General features: G+C 34.5%; 1 protein-coding gene across 1 annotated transcript in view; it reads right to left on the minus strand.

Annotated features, from left to right (window-relative positions):
- Positions 1-1042: 1042 nt before the first annotated feature.
- Positions 1043-20600, minus strand: part of LOC136036527 (CD109 antigen-like) — a 64728-nt gene continuing 45170 nt past the window's right edge. The window contains 6 exon segments of the mRNA XM_065718830.1: positions 1043-3388; positions 7799-8185; positions 11049-11397; positions 13747-13864; positions 17859-18096; positions 18438-18550. Of these exon segments, the coding sequence (XP_065574902.1) occupies positions 1944-3388; positions 7799-8185; positions 11049-11397; positions 13747-13864; positions 17859-18096; positions 18438-18550 (2650 nt within the window). The 3' untranslated portion in view covers positions 1043-1943.

Below are 20600 nucleotides of genomic sequence, written 5' to 3' on the forward strand. Positions count from 1 at the left end.
TAATATTTATGGAATTAATGAACCAGTATATACCTGTCAGAGAGGTAGCAACATTCTGACCAATATATATATATATATATATATATATATATATATATATATATATATATATATATATATATATATATATATATATATATATATATATATATATATATAAATCAATTTAGTTTTGCTACCCGTCACAGCGATTCTTTTATTCTATATTCCAAAGTTATTCAATTTTTTTCAAAATCGCCGGTTAAAATGAGAATTTGTGGAATAGGCTATATAATATATATCAAGCAATAAAATACTGCAAAGCTAATAAATTTAATATAGCTACCTTCACCAGAACTAAATTAACAATTAATAAATTATGAGTAAAAATTTCTTTTGACATTTCCAATGTTCTAATCTGCGCATGACAACTCCAAGTAAAGATAGGTCAAAAATTACGATTAACTGGTAAAGCGAAATATCAAGTTCACCAGCGAGAAACAAACAATTAACACTAATTACCATTGTCTTGGCTGAACTTTTCGTTAAGAAGTAATGATGCCAAGGCTATTTTAAAATAAAAACAAATGGATTTTTAACTGAGAACTTTTATTGTAAGTGTTTTATTGTTTTTTATTTTTTCTTTGCTGAAGACGGCCCATAGATATAGGGCCGAAATATTCAAATAGGTTTTGTTGGTTCACTGTCTTGGGAAAAAAAACCTCATTATTCTCTCTTTTGTTGTTGTATAATTACCATTATCCCGTAAATCATAAACCGAGGATAGACACACTGTACTGTTGGAAAAGTTGCTCAGTTTAGTAACAGCTGTTTCTGTTCGCATTCACTTTTTTTATTTATTTTTTTTATTTCACTTTAAAATGTTATTCTACTCATTAAGATCAAAATCAATTTGAATTAGCTCTGAATTTTGCATTTCTACTGAGTGATGCTGCGCCGTCAGAAAGACTAAAATAACAGAATCTTATTATACCCAGGCACATAATACACAGTTTAGTAACAACCAGTTCTATTCACATTTCCTCTTTTACCTTTTTTTTTACACATTTGTCCTTCTAATTTTGCTTCTTCAGTCTCATTTTTTTTCTGCTTTTGCTCCTAGATTTTAATTAAATTTTTAAACTAAATCTGAGTTACTTCTAAGATTTTACACTTCTGCTGAGCGATGCTTTACTACCAGTGAGATTAATGATAACAAATTGTTATTACACCCAGACTTAAGAACCAAAATATCCCCTCCTATGCACCTTCTTCGATTTGAGGGTAGGTCCTCAAACCCTTCACTGTTGTTTAGGTTGACAGATTAGGGGAGGGTTTCGACATAGCGCACTTAAGCTTCCGTAGATACATCCGGGACAAAACTGAAGCGTAAGTCAATGTCCAAGCTCTGTAAGTTTTTATATAGATCTCGTTATGAAATATGATGGTTCAGTTTATGACATACAGTTATCCAGTTTAATAGCAAACTTTTTTCACAGTTGAAAGGAAAGCTTCAGATATTCAGTTTAGTAACAAAAGTTATGACGGTTTCAGGCAAATAGAGGCTCCACCATTCTTTATCAATTACCTCCTATCTGGAGCACTTGATAGAGCTTAAGACCCTTAGCTTGAAAACCCTTATTTTGTTGCTTCCTTCCTTTTCTCGTTTCGAGATTTACATTTTGTTCGTTTTAACATTGTACTTTTTGCCTTTCCATCATATTACTCCTTTCTTTTATCAATGTCTTCTTATTTCCACAGTATTTTGAAAGCAGATAAAAAAAAAAATTGTGGACACTACTACGGCGCACATATATTTCTTAATTAATTTTCAAGCGCAATAAGAAAGGTGGAAATGTCAACAAGAAATTAAAAAAAAAATGAGTAAATTAGTATATGAATTAATTAAATAATTTGCATAAAGGGTCAAACTTTAAAATATCATCTAGTTATTAAGATCTTTATCAGTGCAAAAGAAAATTAAGAATTGCTAATACTATAAGTGACAGGGAGAGCGTGTGAATGTTTGCAGCTCCATCATCCCCGGTTGGAGAATCATCTACACCTCCAACCGAAGCCCCGTCTTCAACCTTCCATCCCGGTAAATTCTGACACCTAGACTTGCACTCACTTCCATCACAAATATCACAGATCTTAGCCGGTACTGGGTCGTAGAAAACACGGGCCCTTCTTGAATTATCATAATAATCATACATTACCACAGGGACTTTCCGCTGTTCGGATACTTTATAAGTACGGAAGGCTGTTACCGAAGGGCAAACAGTATCCTGTGTTACCGAATCAAAATAGATCAACACTCCAGAGCCATCTTCCTTCATTTCAGCCAGCTTAACATCTTTGTAAGTGGTTAGCTCAGGGACGGAATCTTCATCCACAGTGAATCCAGAAGGTACACTCACGTCTAAGACAGCCATATTAGATTCATTAGTACCGTAAGTGCCAACAAAGCTGGAGCAAACAGTGAGCTGCATCCTGTTTTCATTAGCACGTTGAAACAGCTGTGTATCTAGATTGAATAGAGGCCACTCGCCTGTTATATTAACATTATAGCTATATGATACCTGTACTACAGCAAAACCGCTGCCACTTGCCGTTATATCTACACTCTTTGTAGTTGTTGGTAATATGAAATTCTGAAGAACCATAGCATTCTCCTTACGAAGGTAAACAAGATGCTCAGTCCCTTCAAATTCAAATTTGACATTGACATCTGTGTTTGAAACAATAATACGCTCAGCAAGCTCAGCTAGAGCAAAAAGCCCAATAACTGTATCCTGGGTCGACTCAAAACCTCCTTGTGAATTTCTCTTGGACACAAGCCATTTCATAATAGGCAATGCTTCTGGAACCAGACCTCGATGGATGTAGGTTAGCAATGCATAGGCAGTCATTTCAATATCAACTGGTTTTGTCAACAAATTTCGGGGGTTCTTCATAGCTTCTTCATCTATCTCGCGGGACCAATACAACTTTCCCTCCATTGAAGTGTTTTTCTTGCTTTCTAAAAGCTCAAAAGCGTCAAATTGCCCACTATCTTCAGCTAAATTCAACGCATATGCCGAGACAGCGATAACATACGGGTCTCTCATATTGGGAAGTTCACCCCGCAAAAATCTCTTCGCCTTGTCTATAGTATCTTTATGGTTATCTTGTCCGTTGGACTTTTCAAGGAAGGCAAGTAGAGCATAGGCAGTAAGCGGGACTCCTTTAGCTGCACCCCCTTGCATGTCACTGTGGGAGACTTTCCCTATCTCTGGGAAGCTCCCGTTTGGAGCTTGATTAGCGGCAAGCCACTCCAACGCTTGATCAATAACAGAATCCTCAATGGCTATGTAGGACTGGGCCTGCCGGAACGACCGGGCCACGAACGCTGTTAACCACGTACTACCTGAAATCATAAGAAAGAAAATCAGAAAGAATAACAAGTAAACATCTTCACAACGGGGCCTAGAGTCTCTCTCTTCTCTAGGAGAATTGAAAGCTGTGACCTACATGTGTACTTTTTATTCACGACTCACCCTCTACAGGAACACTCCTCAAATCCCCTCCCAATTATAGTCGGGCCTGTGAGCACCTATAAACACATTTGGGGTTCTGTCAATGCTTAGATCAGAGCTTGCATCAAACCAAAAACACAGCACATGCTACATGAGTCATTCTGAAGTGAAATTGGATAAAACCTCAGTTGAGATTTGGGTATCAAAGCAATCCGTTATCTGACAATCATGTAATTTCATATTTACAATCCTCAAAAATAAGAAGTAATACCAAGCATGAAAACGGTCATTGAATCCTTTTTTTCGTAGCATTCGTTTTAATAATTCTACATCAAATTTTGTAGACAGTTAGTCAAAGTTTATACATTAAAATATAAATAGACGCATTCATTATACTAAAACACATAAGCAACCAAGGCAGTACAAAAGATTTTCTTTCGAGAAGGGGGAGGGGCTTAAAAACAACAAAGAGGCGAACAAACCAGGGAAACATAAAATATCGTCTATATTACAGGGGAAAGCAGAACAATCTCAAAAATTCAGGGAGCATGGGAGAATAATCCCCCCCCCCAGTGTACTTGCCAAAAGTAATCTTAAAATTCTTCAATGTTTTACTTATTGGTATTTTAAAGTCATGAGTGATAGCTTATCTTCTTTTTATAATTTATTAATTGTTAGTTTTTAGGGGGTTGATTAACCGTTTTATATTCACAAAAAAAATTCAACAGCTGCAATAAATAAAACCTATCGAAACTATGTAAATATAAGAACAGTGTCATCAGTATCGTCACGATCTCTCCACTCTAAGCGTTTTGCAAGATTTCCAGTTACTCCTCCAACTCCCCCCAATGTCACCGGATCCGGTCAGGATTTAAAATAAAAGCTCTGAGACACGAGGTCCTTCTAAATATAAAATTTCATTAGGAATCACTCACCCGTTCGTAAGTTAAAAATAACCTCATTTTTTCTAATTTTTCCGAATTACCGAATTAGGTCCCTCCCCCCAACTTTCCCAAAGAGAGCGAATCTGGTCCAGTTGTGTCAATCACATATTTAGGACTTGTGTTTATCCTTCCCACCAAGTTTCATCCCGATCTCTCCACTCTAACCGTTTTCCAAGATTTCCAACCCCCCAACTCCTCCCAATGACACTGGATCCAGTCAGGATTTAAAATAAGAGGTCTAAGTTACGAGGTTCTTCTAAATATCAAATTTCATTAAGATCCGATCACTCCTTCGAAAGTTAAAAATACCTCGTCTTTTCTAATTTTTTCGTAATACACCCCCCCCCACTCCCCCAAAGAGATCAGATCCGTTCCGGTTATGTCAATCACGGATCTAGGACTTCTATTTATTTTTCCCACCAAATTTCATCCCAATCTCTCCACTCTAAGCGTTTTCCAAGATTTCAGGTTTCCCCCTCCAACTCCCCCCAATGTCATCATATCCGGTCGGGATTTAAAATAAGACTTCTGAGACACGATATCCTTCTAAATATCACATTTCATTAATATTCGATAACCTATTCTTAAGTTAAAAATACCTCATTTTTTCAAATTTCTCCGAATTAACCGTCCTCCCCCTACTCACCCCCCAGATGGTCGAATCAGGGAAAAGACTATTTCTAATTTAACCTGGTATGGTCCATTGATACGCCTGCCAAATTTCATCGTCCTGGCTTATCTGGAAGTGAAAAAAAAACAAAAAAACTAGCAAAACCAGGACACAAAACGACAGACCGACAGAAATTGAGATCGCTATATGTCACTTGGTAAATACCAAGTGACATAAAAGCGACGACAGTTTTTGTGATAATCACACAAAAGCTCAATCAATGGCTCTTAGCCATTTTGCTCATGGGCCTGGCCTCTCAAGAATTTGTCACCCCCTCCTAGATTCACTTTTAGTGTTTTCATTAAAAATAAACTTTTTTACGCTTGCATTGTAAGAATATTAAAGAAACAACAAAATTACCCCCCCCAGGTTTCAAAAATGCCCCCCCTTAGTTTCCATGAATTGACGCCAGTATAAGGAACACTTTATAAATAAGGACAAAACCCTGTCCAAATCGTTAACTACTTAGTATAAAAACGATGAACTTCATATAATGATCACAAAAAAAGGCTGAAATAATTGTTCTTACCGCTTTTGCCCATGGACCCTTTACAAGTAAGAGTAAAGCCATGACCGAAATTGAAACTCTTGGTAACTATTAACTACTTAGCATGAAAATAACAACACTTCTTGAAATGTTTACAAAAAGCTCAATCATTGGTTATTAGCCCTTTCGCTCCTGGACCCCTTTACAAGTAAGGGCAAAGTCATGTCCGAAATTGAAACTCTTGGTAACTATTAACTACTTAGCATGAAAATAACAACACTTCTTGAAATGTTTACAAAAAGCTCAATCATTGGTTATTAGCCCTTTCGCTCCTGGACCCCTTTACAAGTAAGGGCAAAGTCATGTCCGAAATTGAAACTCTTGGTAACTATTAACTACTTAGCATGAAAATAACAACACTTCTTGAAATGTTTACAAAAAGCTCAATCATTGGTTATTAGCCCTTTCGCTCCTGGACCCCTTTACAAGTAAGGGCAAAGTCATGTCCGAAATTGAAACTCTTGGTAACTATTAACTACTTAGCATGAAAATAACAACACTTCTTGAAATGTTGACAAAAAGCTCAATCATTGGTTATTAGCCCTTTGGCTCATGGACCCCTTTACAAGTAAGGGCAAAGTCATGTCCGAAATTGAAACTCTTGGTAACTATTAACTACATAGCATGAAAATAACAACACTTCTTGAAATGTTTACAAAAAGCTCAATCATTGGTTATTAGCCCTTTCGCTCCTGGACCCCGTTACAAGTAAGGGCAAAGTCATGTCCAAGGGATATGTCGGTAATTATTAACTATTTAGCATAAAAACGGCGACGCTTCTTTTAATGATTACAAAAAAGCTGAATAAATGGTTCTTAGCCCTTTCGCTCATGGGCCCCTTTTGGACAAGTAAGGGCAAAGCCATATTAAAAACTTATAAACGTTGGTAATTATTCAAAACCTAGTATAAAAACAAGGACAATTTTAGTGATGATTACAAAAAAGCTCAATCAATGGTTCTTAGTTCTTTTGCCCATCGGCCATTTCACAGGAAAGCCATTAGCTCCTTGCACGAGTTTTACCTAAAATGAATACCTAAAATACCTAAATACCAAAAATAAACTAAAATACCTGAAATAAAATAAAATAGCTAAATAAATAAAATAAATAAAATAAAAATAAATAATAGAAAATAATAATTTAAAAATAATATAAAAAAAATAATATAAAAATAATAATTTAAAATAATAATAATAAAAAATAATAAAAAATAAATAAGAATATAATAATAAATAAAATAAAATACCTAAAATACCTAAAATAAACTTACAGGACCAATTACATTGGAAGACAGTCAATACAACAACAACAAAAAGTCCTTATAAATAAAATAAAGATCCAGTTTTTGTGTGTTTCCGGTATTTTTCTTAACCATTTATTTATATCTTTACTAAAAGAGATCAAATCCCTAGGCTATAAAAAAACGCCATCTTTTTTTTAATTCAAAAAACCGCCATCCCAAAATTTTGAAGCCCCTTTTTATATCGAAAATCCAAAAAAAATCCTTGCCCCCCCCCCTTCTCCCCTACGTTTTCGTATCTGGTCGCCTAGTTAAGCAGATAACTATCCTTATAAGTAAGGGCAAAGTCATGCCTAAATTGAGAATATATGTAATTATTAAAAACTTCTAAACGAGGACACTTTTTCAAAACTATCAAAACGAGGACACTTTTTGTTATGATTACAAAAAAAAGCTCGATCAATTACAAGAAGCTTTGCCCTTTTGCCCATGGACCCCTTTCGCAAGATAGACCACTAACACCTTGCATATGTTTAAATTTTAAATACATAAAATTAAAATTAATAGACTATTTACATTAGAAGATAGTCAATACACCGAAAGAAAATAAAAAACGATAAACCCTGGAAATGAAGGTAATTATTTAAAACTTAATATTTAAATAAGAATACCTTTTCATTATGATTACAAAAAAGCTCAGTCAATGGTATTTAGCCCTTTGTCTATGGACCCCTTCGCAAGGAGAGACACTAAAACCTTCAATGTGTTTTGATTTTAAATCCATAAAATAAAGCTATGGGGCCAATTACATTACAAGATAGTCAATACACTAAAAGAAAATAAAAATCCTTAAACCCTGGTCAAGAGATTTTTTTTTAAGCAGATAACCACTCAACTTACCGCTTGGATCTGCACTACCGAACGCACTGTACGACCCATCATTCCTTTTATAGGTCAGTTGTCTTTGATAACCCGTCTCAATATTCCTCAGAGCTCTGAACTGAACGTCCTTATTCCTATCAAGCTGATCAGTTGCCTTTAGATACTCAAGGGCAACAATGTTGGGTACAAAGTTGACCATGTTCTGCTCACCGCAGCCATACGGTATACGAATCAATTTCTCTAAGTTATTTATACTTGGTCCCATAATATCGGCTATGGCATCTACCTCAATATGTTCTGAGCCAGGAACAGCATACGGAGGTATCTCAATGGATATCGATTCATTGAAGACAGAACGTTGTCGTAGATCGATGAGGACGGCCTTATTTTTGTATATGGTTTCACCTAAGAATGAACTATTATTAAAAAAAGATTGAAACAAAGTGAAAGTGATACCAAGATAAAGAGCATATATGAAACTGAGAAACTAAAGAAAAGATGCAGTGTCAAGTTAATTTAAATAAGATTTGTTTTGAAAGTGAAACAGTTCAAAATAGGGATGATACCTTTTTATTGACAGTGAATAGATATAAAATTATTTAACTGGATATTTCGAACACATATACAGTGTTCATCATCAGCAGTAAAACTAAAAACTTTCTAGTTTTTTTCACACTGCCTTTTTAGTTTTACTGCTGATGATGAACACTGTATATGTGTTCGAAATATCCAGTTAAATAATTTTATATCTATTCACTGCCAATAAAAAGGTATCAGCCCTATTTTGAACTGTTTTACTTTCGTCACGGAAAGGCAGGGTGGTCTTCGAAGCTATCTAGTTTTATATAAAATTACCATTATTTAAGTTAAATTAATTTCAATAGATACTAATTAAATTAGATTGCTTCAAATTATATTAAATTACATTGTATTAGTTAGATTAAATTAGTTGTTTAAATTAATCAATTTAGATAATTTAATTGGAATAGTTTGACCTAATTAAATTAGTTATTAGAACTAAATTATTAGTTATTAAAAACTAAATTATTTAAATTCAATTAATAACTATTAAACTGAACAAGTATTAAAATATATAATTATTAGTATTAAATTATTATCGTTATCACTGTTAAATTAATTATATTTCAATTACATCAACTAAATTAATACAACACTTCAAAATATGTTACAACAAATAACATATCGAGTTTTGGCCGTTTTTGTCACCACTACGATAGGTCCCATATAAAGTATAGATGTCGTTGTAAGCAAGATGAGTGAATGTTGATCCGATAAATAAATGCAGTTGAGATGAAGAAGTTAATATATGATCTCTTCTTTTCCGTATAAGTTCGATTGAATCGATATTATTTTGTCAATTTCTCTTCAGTGATAATTTAAATGTTCTGGGGCTGAACTAGCTCTACTCGACTTCAATATACATTAACTTTAATATAGCCTACCTTATTTGGACAGGTCGAAAATGTAATTAATTTCTTATTCAATTCGGAAAAAATTTGGTTATTAAATTTGATTTTTGACTCCTTAAAAAAAAAAAAAACATTTCATTCTGACTACTGGTAAATAGTTATGACACATTGGTAAATAAGATGGCAGATTGCCAAAGATTGTGCTTTCTGGCCATCTATCTGGTCAAACGAAAAGCAGATCGTTCCAAATAACAAAGGATTTTAAGGAAACTATAACTTCATTGGAGCCGAAAGAGTTAAGTTTTGAATAAATTGAGGCGGAGGAGTGTGCGTGCCTTGGTGCTGCAACTAGTTGTTAGTAGTATTAGTATTAGTAGTAGTATTAGTGGTAGTTGCAGTATTGATAAAAAGCTGAAGAACAAAACTGAACTTCTTTTCTTTATCACGAACCAAAAAGTGAAAATTTGAAAAAAAAAATTGTTTATTAAATTTGGCTTCTGACCACTTAAAAGAATCAATACTGTTTTATTCTGACTATTAGTAAATAGCTAATGAACAATACATAATTTATATTCTTTTATGACGATTCAAAATATTTTCCCAAATTCAAAAAGAGATTTTTTTTATTTGATTTTCGAATTAGACGAAATAATAAAAGAGTAAATAGTAATGAGGAATTAAAACTGAATTTATTTTCCTCAGAAACTAAGATACAGTTTTATGAGATAAAACTGTATAAAGTTTTTTCTTAGATTATGTATAATAAACAGCAAGATTAAACAAAAAAAGTGAGAATTATAGATCATAAACAAGTTTAATAGTAAATAGTACTAAGGAACGGAATTAACCTTTTACTCAAGAATTGAAGTTTACGATTTCAAACAGGAATTCCTACACTGAAATCAAAAACCAGGGCCGTATCCGTATTCCAGGAGTTTTTGAAGGGGGTGGGGGGGGGGTTAGAAAAAGGCTTTGAAAAACTATTAAATTGAACCAGCGGTAAAACATCAAATTATTAGTATTAAATTACCATCGTTATCAGTGTTAAATTAATTACATTAAACTAAATTAATACACCATTTCAAAATGTGTTGCAACATATTTTGCCCATGAGGTATACATCTTGCTGTAAGCAAGACGAGTGAATGTAGATCCGATAAATAAATGCAGCTGAAATGAAAAAGTTAATATATCATCTCTCCTTTTCTGTAGAAGTTCGATTGAATCGATATTCTTTTGAACAATTTCTCTTCAGTGATAATTTAAATGTTCTGGGGCAAGAACTGGCTATACTCGACTTCAATATATATGGCTTTCTTATTTAATTCGGTAAAAATTTGGTTATTAAATTTGATTTTTGACTGCTTAAAAAAAAAAATATTTCATTCTGACTACTGGTAAATAGTCATGACACATTGGTAAATAAGATGGCAGATTGCCAAAGATTGTTCTTTCTGGCCATCTATCTGGTCAAACGAAAAGCAGATCGTTCGAAATTGCAGATCGTCGAAAAAGGCTTTGAAAAATGCATGAAAAATTTATTCATATCCCTTTTTTGTTACGTTTTTACGAACCCGTGGACACGGCCTTGTATCACAGTAATTTTTTTTTTTCTTATTAACCAAAGTTTCAACGCACCGAGTTTTATTTAGATTTGTTTCTTCTGAAGTTTGAGATTTTTGGTTAGAGAAAATAAAAATAAATATATTGCAATAAGGAAAGAAAGTTCCTCAAGAAATGAAATGTGTTTTTATGAAATTAATTCGTCAAAAATGTAGTTTTTTTTCGTTCAATTCTAAGATTTACACACAAACTACAAGAGAAAAAGAAAAAAAAACCTTCTGCTTTGACTAAAAGCTTCCTCAGTTCGGCATCACCAGCAGTAGGTGCTTTTGCGCTGACTTTAACATCAATATAGCCCAGCTTCTTTGGACGGATCAGAAACGATACACTCGCTCCATCTTGAGATTTGACATTCACATTTTTCTCCCTATAAAGATCCAACGATCGAATGTCATTTTCATCACCAATGAATTCAAAGTCGTCTCCAGATGACTCCAGAACTACAGCTGCATTTTGGTCTTTGGACATGTAGTTGAACACAACCACTTGAACGGAGACTGCTTCTCCTCGTATAACGGAATAGGGTAGGTTCAATTGAACAAAGAATGGACGGAATATTTGGAGCTGCAAAAAAAAGAAAAAAGTTACTAAAAGTGAAAATAATAAGCATGATTCATTCATATTTTTTGCCACAGCAAAAATACAGTAATGCCAAATAGCAGAAATGTCAAAATACTGGTTATAGCGAAAAATCTGAAATGCAGCGATTTTTTGTTTTAGCTTGACCCTTTCCCCCTCACCTTGGACTTTTGTAATCCAGATTCCACCCTTTTGTCTAATGTGAGGCTCTCCTCCTATCAAGGAATATGGTAGGTTTAAACCAACAAACATTGGACGGGATAAAGAAAGGGCAAAAGAGCAGTGGACAGGATAAAAAAAGACCATAAAAGGAGCACAGCTCACTAAAGCAGAAAGCGTATACCTAGAATAAAAATGAAAAACAAAACGAGCATGAAAAACAATAAGTTACAGGGAGTATAAAATTTTCTGGACAACACACCAGTGTTGGTGTGTTCACAAAGCGTGTTCTGTCACACTACAGTGTTGGTGTGTTTTGAATCATGTGCGAAAGTTGCGAAAAACACGAAGTTACAGGGACCATGAAAATTTCTGGAGACGATAAATGAAATAAATCCAAGCAAAGAAATCAGGAAAACAAGGAAATCTTCGGTTAAAATCAAGACGAACTATAAAAAAATTACATTTCCTTAGCTTCATCACCTATGAAGCCTAGTGAAAGCTTCACTGAACAGGAATAATGTCCAGGTGGCAACCTTGTAGAAGATTAAATGATACAATTAAGATGCAACATCCCAACAGATAAGATAGAACCGAATTGAATATTCGCCCACATGAAGACATTTATTTCATTAACAAACAAGAAAACCAGGACACAAGCAAAATTCTCGTTCCTGTCAGAAATTTGGTTGTTGTAATACAATTCTGAATCAGTTTTTTTCTTTTTTTTTCTTTTAGTTGCAAATCTGAAGAACAATCAAAAACATCTTGGTGAATGACAAAATATTGTGAAGAGAAGTTTTTCAGGTAACAATGCACAAAGTAAAGATGCAACTAATAAAGATCTCTGATGCAACAGAGCCGAACCAAATATTCACCTACATTATTTTATTCGTTAAATATTTTATTCATTATTTGTATTTATCCGTTGGTAAACCGGAAATCCAGCAGTCTAGGCGAAATTCTTTTCAAAAAATTCTTTTCCACACTTGAAGCTGGTTTGGAGAGGGGGCATACACCGTGGGTATAACTGAACAGGCAAATTATACCTGTAGACAAAATTACTTCAACCAACAACGTCGTATTTCCGGGTACCTTCTTCTTCAATTAAACTTGGGAGGCTAATAGTCCAAGGAAAAGAAATAAGCTTAAAGAGAAAGGATAAATTATGAAAAGAATAAAACAACATTTATCAGATAAATTATTGGGGTCCCTGGTCCCAACCAAAGCCGGACCTATAGCTTTGACTCTTCTAGGCCCAAGGGTTTTTGCCACTCCGTATTCATACTATCGGGAAGGGGGTCAATATTCCTTAATAAAATAATCTTTAGGACGACAATTTTTATTTTATCGCAAAATAACATCACTATGATAATAACTTGAGAATTAACTATTTGTACGTTGGAGGTATTAAATAAATTAAATTAACCAAGGAGGTATTGGACAAAGAAATAAGCTTAATCCATTGGTAGATAGCAACACATAAATGCATGTGCGCATTATATATTATTTTTTAAGTAGGACTATTTATCCTCAAAGCCAATTGATAGGTCGTCCTCCTTGTGAAGGTGTCTATGATGTCATCGTGCGACATCTCTTGAGTCAGGCTTCCCTCAATAAAGAGTAGGAATAATAAAGTCAATCAGTTGTGGCTGATTAAGAAGAGCGGATCGACTGCGGCACGATTGCCAGATTGAAGATCTTAAGTAGTTCTTCACCCGACGAAGGGTGGAGAAGATTCTTTCTCCAGTTCAGTTTATGGCAGGCACACTAAGAATCATTATTAAAGCAATGTCAATGTTTGGATAGATGTCACCTGCATCAAAATGATGTAGAACCTTGTTAACGTCATGCTTTATTTTTCCCTCATCAATATTTTGTACCATGAAGGGTTGTAAGGATTCACCTATAATCAAAGGCTCAGGATCAAGAAAATAAGAATTCAATAGCTCACTTACATTCTTCGTGATTCCTGAGGCATAATTTGCGCGGTGGTGGAGTACACCTGGCACTTTGACGACCATTTTTGTTCAGAATAAAAAAAATTACTCAGTTATAATTTATTACGCCCCAAGTATTGTGCACTCCTAGACCCGGGCCTAGTGGGCCTACTGCTAAATCCTGGCCTGGTCCCAACAGTAAGCAAAAAGTAGATAAAAATCAACGAACTCTTACCTTAGATGGCTCTTCGGAAACTCCTATTCCGTAAAGGCTGTCAATAGAGAATGCAGAAATAATCCAAGAAGTGATTGTGTCAGGAGCAGTCTGGCTGAATGTCGCAAGGCCGTCGTTACTAAATGATAAACAAAAAATGCAATTATTTTAAGTTCACTGCTCGCAATTTTCGACTCAAAAGGAAAGTTTTAAGCATTCATAGCCATATTTTTGAGAGCATAAATACAATGAGAACATATTTAGTGAGGTATGTAAAGCCGCATTTATTCTCCGAGAGTCAAGGACGTTCAAATCTAGAACAGACATAAGAAGAAAGACATTTTTTCATCTAAAAAAAGGCTTGATCCATACCCTCCCCTCTCAAGACTTAATCCTAGATCTTGTACTAGGTGTAGCTTTAAATTAGTTAGACTAGAATGATTTAGTATTTCCAGAAATATACACTTTTTTAGTCTGTATTTCCAGTTATAACTATATTTTCACATTTTTTTTCCTAGAATCTTCGTTATGCAAAATGCTCTGACTATAAAAATACAGAAAAAAAAAACTTTAAAAAAAGTCAATGAAATAAAGAAAGTTTGTTAGTTACTACTTTTTTTCTTAGATAAAGTCGTCAGTAATTTGGTAGCTACTTTGGTGTCAAAAAGAAAGCTATCAAATTTCACTAATTCCATAGAGTAAGAAATAAAAGAAATGAGACAGAAAAGCCATACGCCGCTTCCTTGTAATGTAATTGTTAAAAAAAATGTCTTTCTCCTCCAGAATAACATCGTCCTTTCTTTTATAATTGTTTTATTTATTTTGCTTTCTAAATTTTTGACCTTATTACAGAAAAAATAGTTGAAGAAATCTTCAGTAAGCATTCAGTACCATCGGATACCGCGAAAAAAATTATTGGCTCACATTTAAGATCATCGGAGGAAACTCGAATTTATTAGAGTCAAGATATTCAAATTGAAACTCGATTTGTTCGACATGAACAAACCGAAAACGGATCTAAGATCAACCAACAAGAACCGATATTCCGGCTCGACCTTAAATAGCACGAAATCGGTAGGTAGATTTTATACCCAAGACTACCCCGACCCCCAAAAAGGAATTCCAAGACGGATGTTCTATCCTTGTAAGACCGTGATTAAATAAAAGTATATGATATGTCTATGTGAAGCAAGTGAGTTGGAAAAAATTCGACAGCCAAATAGAGCTAGTAATTTGTTTAATATATTTATTTATTTATTTATATAAAAAAAGAAACTAATCACTTTGAAATAAGTTACTATATTTATTTTAGAAAATCGCTATCACAAGACCCGAAGGGCCAAATTTGAATTTTGGGAAAAAAAAGTTCAGATGTTAAAGAAAGCTACGATATTAATACATAGGCATTACTAAACATAAATAGAAAACGAACAGAAATTACTTCGTATATGAAAGGGGCTGCTCCCTCCTTAACGCCCCGATCTTTACGCTAAAGTTTTTTACTGTTTTAAAAAGTAGAGTTGAGAGAAAGAGTCAAACTTTAGCGTAAAGAGCGGGGCGTTGAGGAGGGAGCAGCCCTTTTCATATAAAAAGCAATTTTTGTTCGTTTTAAGTTTTAATGTCGCTCCTTACTTTCAGTTAAAAAAAAAGTTTTTTTTTATATAATACAATAAGGAGTTGGTTTCATGTTTTTTTTTACATAAGTCAACCTTTTCCCTAAAATTATTCCTGTACCTAATTTGTCTGAGAATGATGAAATTCTTTGAATAAGTATTAAACCTAAAGTATTCCCCCGTCTCTATAACATCATTGCAATAGCTATCTTCTGTACTTAGTCCCTAAAAATATTCTAGCATGAATGCTTGGAAAACATCAAAAATATTCTAGTTTGATTAGTTTCATTGTATTCCTTAGTTTCAGTGGTTTCTCATGACATATTTCTCTAATCTAATCACAAAACCTTTCTAAAACTTAGTCCCTAAAAATATCCCTAAAGATATTTAGTATTTAGTCCCTAAGAATATTTTGGCATGCATGCATGGAAAACGATAAAAATGAGCTCAAAGGAAATATCATTTGAACCAATTGACAGCTTTAGGAGGTACCTGTGGTGCTACCCGCTCTGACTGACAACTTTGTCGATACAGGGGACATATTATTTATACTGTAGGTACATTGAATAGACAGCTCTTTGCTGAACAATAAAGAAAAGATTAAATCTTTTCTTTATTTTAAAATAGCCTCTTGTTTGCTTTTTTAACTCTTGACACATTAAGATCGCCTGCCAAATTTTACGAAAATTTTGGGAGATCCATGTGGTGCTGGGAAAGTTTACTAATGAGCCTGTTGTCTTTATGGTCAGCCAACACAGAGACTAGCAAAATGATTCTTAAGGTAACGAATGGCGTTAAAGAACAGCCATCAACCCGTAATCCTAAACTACCGATGTGTGAGGCATCGATCCGCACCAATCCTGAAACTCAATTTGCACCGAATTATTTATCATACTTATTTACACACATCTTATCAAAACAATGTAATACAATTAATAAAAATTAAGATCTAATTAATTAGAAAATAAATTCTTAAAATTAAGAAAATTAATGAAAATTAACAACAATTAATGAAAATTAAGATCTAAATACACAGGCCAGGCTCCATCAAAGTACGCCTAAAGTGGGCAGTTTCCACCAACTTATAATCCCAAACCAAAATGTTTTTGAGTGGCACACAATATTGGTATGTACAAATTCACGAGAACTAGGTAGCTTGCACCAATCAGCTAGAATTTTTTATATCCCACCACGGATCCAAACACCGTATATCCAAATATTCTTTTACGGGTGGTATCCGGACAATTTAAAAAGCTTCACAAAAGGCCCGCGTTTAACTAAGCCTAAAAAAACTCCTAACTAGCTATCTACAAAATAGAGTCTTTTCCGCTAACTTTTTAATTACGTAAAATTTCTTTCTTTTGGAATAGATCCTATTACTTACCTAATAGCTAAAAAAAAAAAAATAATAATAAATAAATAAAAACACAGAAAAATAAAGCATGCAGTACAAAGCTCAGTCACCGTTAATCAGAGCCAAAACAAGCGTATAAAAAAAGCTTGCGATAAGCTGAAGAAATTTGGAGCAGAATAATTAGGATTGTGCAAAAACAAACGATAATATCCCATTATTACGAAGTAAGAAGGAGAAGAAGAGGGTGACATCGGTTAGGGTGGACTTGAGAGAACTTCTGACTTCTCTATGGGACTGTTTTTAGAGGTAACGCATGACGGTTATGAGAAGAACACGAATATACAATTTGAGAAATTCTAGCAATTGGACAAATTCCAGGAATTCCATCTACAAAAATTCCGGTAAATTCCAACACATCAATGTCTTCTTTTAATTAGCACGACTTTACAATTTACCTCTCTTTGATTTGTGCTTTCCTGATGAAAGAGGAAACCAACTATCTTTTCATTTTCCAGTTTGAATCTTGTTAATAACAGCGCACAAACCAACGTCATTTTCATCTTGTAACTGCAGAACCCATTCAAAGCGTCAACAAGTTTTCAAACAACGCTTGTGACAACATTGAACAACGTTTGTGATAGAAAATTTTAAAGTGAGTGAGGTAGTGTGAAGAAAACTGACAGGGATGAACATTGCAGATATATGCATATGCTGCTGAAAATGTGCCGCGTGCACAATTTTGAAGCACTGCTAAACGGAACAATATTTGACAGAGTAGCTGTAAAAGAGCCGCACAAGACCAGTTTGTCGAAAGGATTGTTTTCTGTTGAACTAAGAAAGCAAACTGGGTTACCACGCCACATCATTTTCATCGTTTAAGTACATAAAAAGAAAAAAGTTCAGCGGTCAAATTTTCTTCTTTTTTTTATTATCTGTTTATTCTCTATTTTATAAACTGAATTGTTTGGACATCACAAAAGCCAAAGATGATTGTTTCATACAGAAAATTTAAAGCACTTTCATTGCCTCCCTCGTCTCTGATTATAAGCATATTAATAGATTAGAAAAAGAAAAAAAAATTGAAATTGTTACTTGCAGAAATAGCGGTTAAAATAGTTTACATATATTAGATACGGCGCTTGTTAAATTAGTTCAAACTAATTTACCCTGTATCTAAAGATTCAAAAATCCAAGTTGGCCGTATGTCCTTCCGAAGGTAGACCTTAGGTCTATTATCTTTAGGTTTGGGTATCCAAGAGAAGGCATAAGGGCCAGCCAAAGGAGGTCGTGTCAACGGACGAAGAGAAAGGGGTGGTCCTTTGTCCACTCTAACCGATGGTACCCCTTTGGATAGTATGGGGCGACCAATAGGAAGCGGTGCCGCCGTGGGTCGTGCGAGAGTATCTGTTGAGAAATTATTACGACTTAAGCTTCGTAACGAGGGAATAGTAAAAACGTGAAAAAGGGGAATAGTTAATAGGAATAGTGAATATCAACTCTAGGAGTATTTTTTGCTCTACACCCTTGTAATTAGATTTCCTTAGCCATAGCTTCATGTAGACTTCCGAATATAGATTTCTACATAGATTTCAGGAAATCTATATACATTTTCGTAGCCATAGCTTTACTGAAGTAACACAGACTCGTTTTGAAGCAAAAAAAAATAATTTGAATCATCAGGGTGGACCTAAAACAAAAGCTAGTAATTAAGAGCGGAAACTGGCTTTTAGTGTTAAAAAAATTACTGCCATCTAGTGTCTGCCGTTCCTTGGCATGCTTGAATATAGTAATGACAAAATTAGTGCAATTGGCAGCGTAAGTGTAGTGATAAGTGTCTAAGTGTCTTATTTCAATCTCTCTATAAAAAATAAAATAAAAAAAGACTACCAAGTTAGAAAAAAAAATATGCAAGAACCGCTAAATGCTAACTGGCGTTGGTGATATATTTCGACAACTTTCCACTCTTATAAGGTAACTATACTCTATAAATTTCGTTACACGGTACCTTTCTAAAAAAAAAAACACCAAATAATACCCCTCTACAAAAAATAATAATAATAATAATAAAAAGCCTAAATTTGAATTTTGATGTGACATTCAAATGTTCAAATTCAATAATTTACGCAGAAATTTCAAATTTTGCTTCCATTTTTTTCACCATTTTAAAAGTAATAGTATGTAATATTTTAATATATTTGCAAAAATGGAAGAACCTGCATAATATACCAACCGGGACGGTATCATTATGTCTTATTAACATTTATGATAAAAATGAAAAACAAAGTCAAGCTGTTATTGTGTTCCATTTCGAATACTTTTTTCGAGCTGCTAAAAATATTTCAACGGCATCTAAATTTGATTTCAGAAATTATTTGTGTAATGCAAGATATATTTGCCACTATTACCTATGGAAAATTAGAAGTTTTCAGCCGAGCAGACGTCATCTGTTTTTGCACGTTTCAGCGTCACGACCACTGAATGGTAACGTTGGAACATTTCCACAGAGCAAACGTCATCTTTTTTTGCACGTTTGCTCGTCACGACGGCTGAACAGCACCGGTGGAACATTTCAACCGACCAGAAGTCATCTTTTTTTGCATGTTTAATCGTCAAGACGATTGAGCAGCACCAGCGGAATATTTCAACCGAGCAGACGTCATCTTTTTCTGCACGTTTAATCGTCATGACGACTGAACAGCACCGATGGAATATTTCAACCGAGCAGACGTTATCTTTTTTTTGCACGTGTAGTCGTCAAGATGACTGAACAGCACCAGTGGAACACTTCAACCTAGCAGACGTAATCTTTTTTGTACGTTTAATCGTCATGACGACTGAACAGCACCGGTGGAACATTTCAACTGAGCATATGCCATTTTTTTTTTTTTTTTAACGTTTAATCATCACGGACTGAGTAGTAGCCTTGGAATATTTCAACCGAGCACACGTCATCTTTTTTGCACGTTTAATCTTCAAGACGACTGAACAGCACCGGTGGAACATTTCAACTGAGTAGACTCTTTTTTTGAACGTTTAATCCTTATGACGACTAAGTAGTAGCATTGGAACATTTCAACCCAGTAGACGTCATCTTTTTTTTTGCACGTTTCATCGTCAATACGACTCAACAGCACCGGTGGAACATTTCAACTGAGCAAAAGTCATCTTTTTTCCAAGTTTAATCGTCACGACGACTGAATAGTACCGGTGGAACATTTCAACCAGGCAGACGTCATCTTTTTTGCACGTTTAATCGTCAATACGACTCAACAGCACCGGTGGAACATTTCAACTGAGCATAAGTCATCTTTTTTTTTTGCACGTTTCATCGTCAATACGACTCAACAGCACCGGTGGAACATTTCAACTGAGCATAAGTCATCTTTTTTGCAGGTTTAATCGTCACGACGACTGAATAGTACCGGTGGAACATTTCAACCTGGCAGACGTCATCTTTTTTGCACGTTTAATCGTCACGACGACTGAGTAGTAGCGTTGCAACATTTTAACCGAGCAGACGTTATTTTTTTTTTTTTTTTTTTTTTTTGCACGTTTCATCGTCAATACGACTCAACAGCACCGGTGGAACATTTCAACTGAGCAAAAGTCATCTTTTTTGCAGGTTTAATCGTCACGACGACTGAATAGTACCGGTGGAACATTTCAACCAGGCAGACGTCATCTTTTTTGCACGTTTAATCGTCACGACGACTGAGTATTAGCGTTGCAACATTTTAACCGAGCAGACGTTATTTTTTTTTTTTTGCACGTTTAATCGTCACGACGACTGAATAGCACCTGTGGAACAATCCAATCGAGCAGACGTCACCTTTTTATGCGCGTTTCATCGTCATGACGACTGAACAGCAGCTTTGGAATATTTCAACCAAGCAGATGTAATTTGTTTT

The sequence above is a fragment of the Artemia franciscana genome, chromosome 15 (genome assembly GCF_032884065.1).
Source record: "Artemia franciscana chromosome 15, ASM3288406v1, whole genome shotgun sequence".
Taxonomy (NCBI): Eukaryota; Metazoa; Arthropoda; class Branchiopoda; order Anostraca; family Artemiidae; genus Artemia; species Artemia franciscana.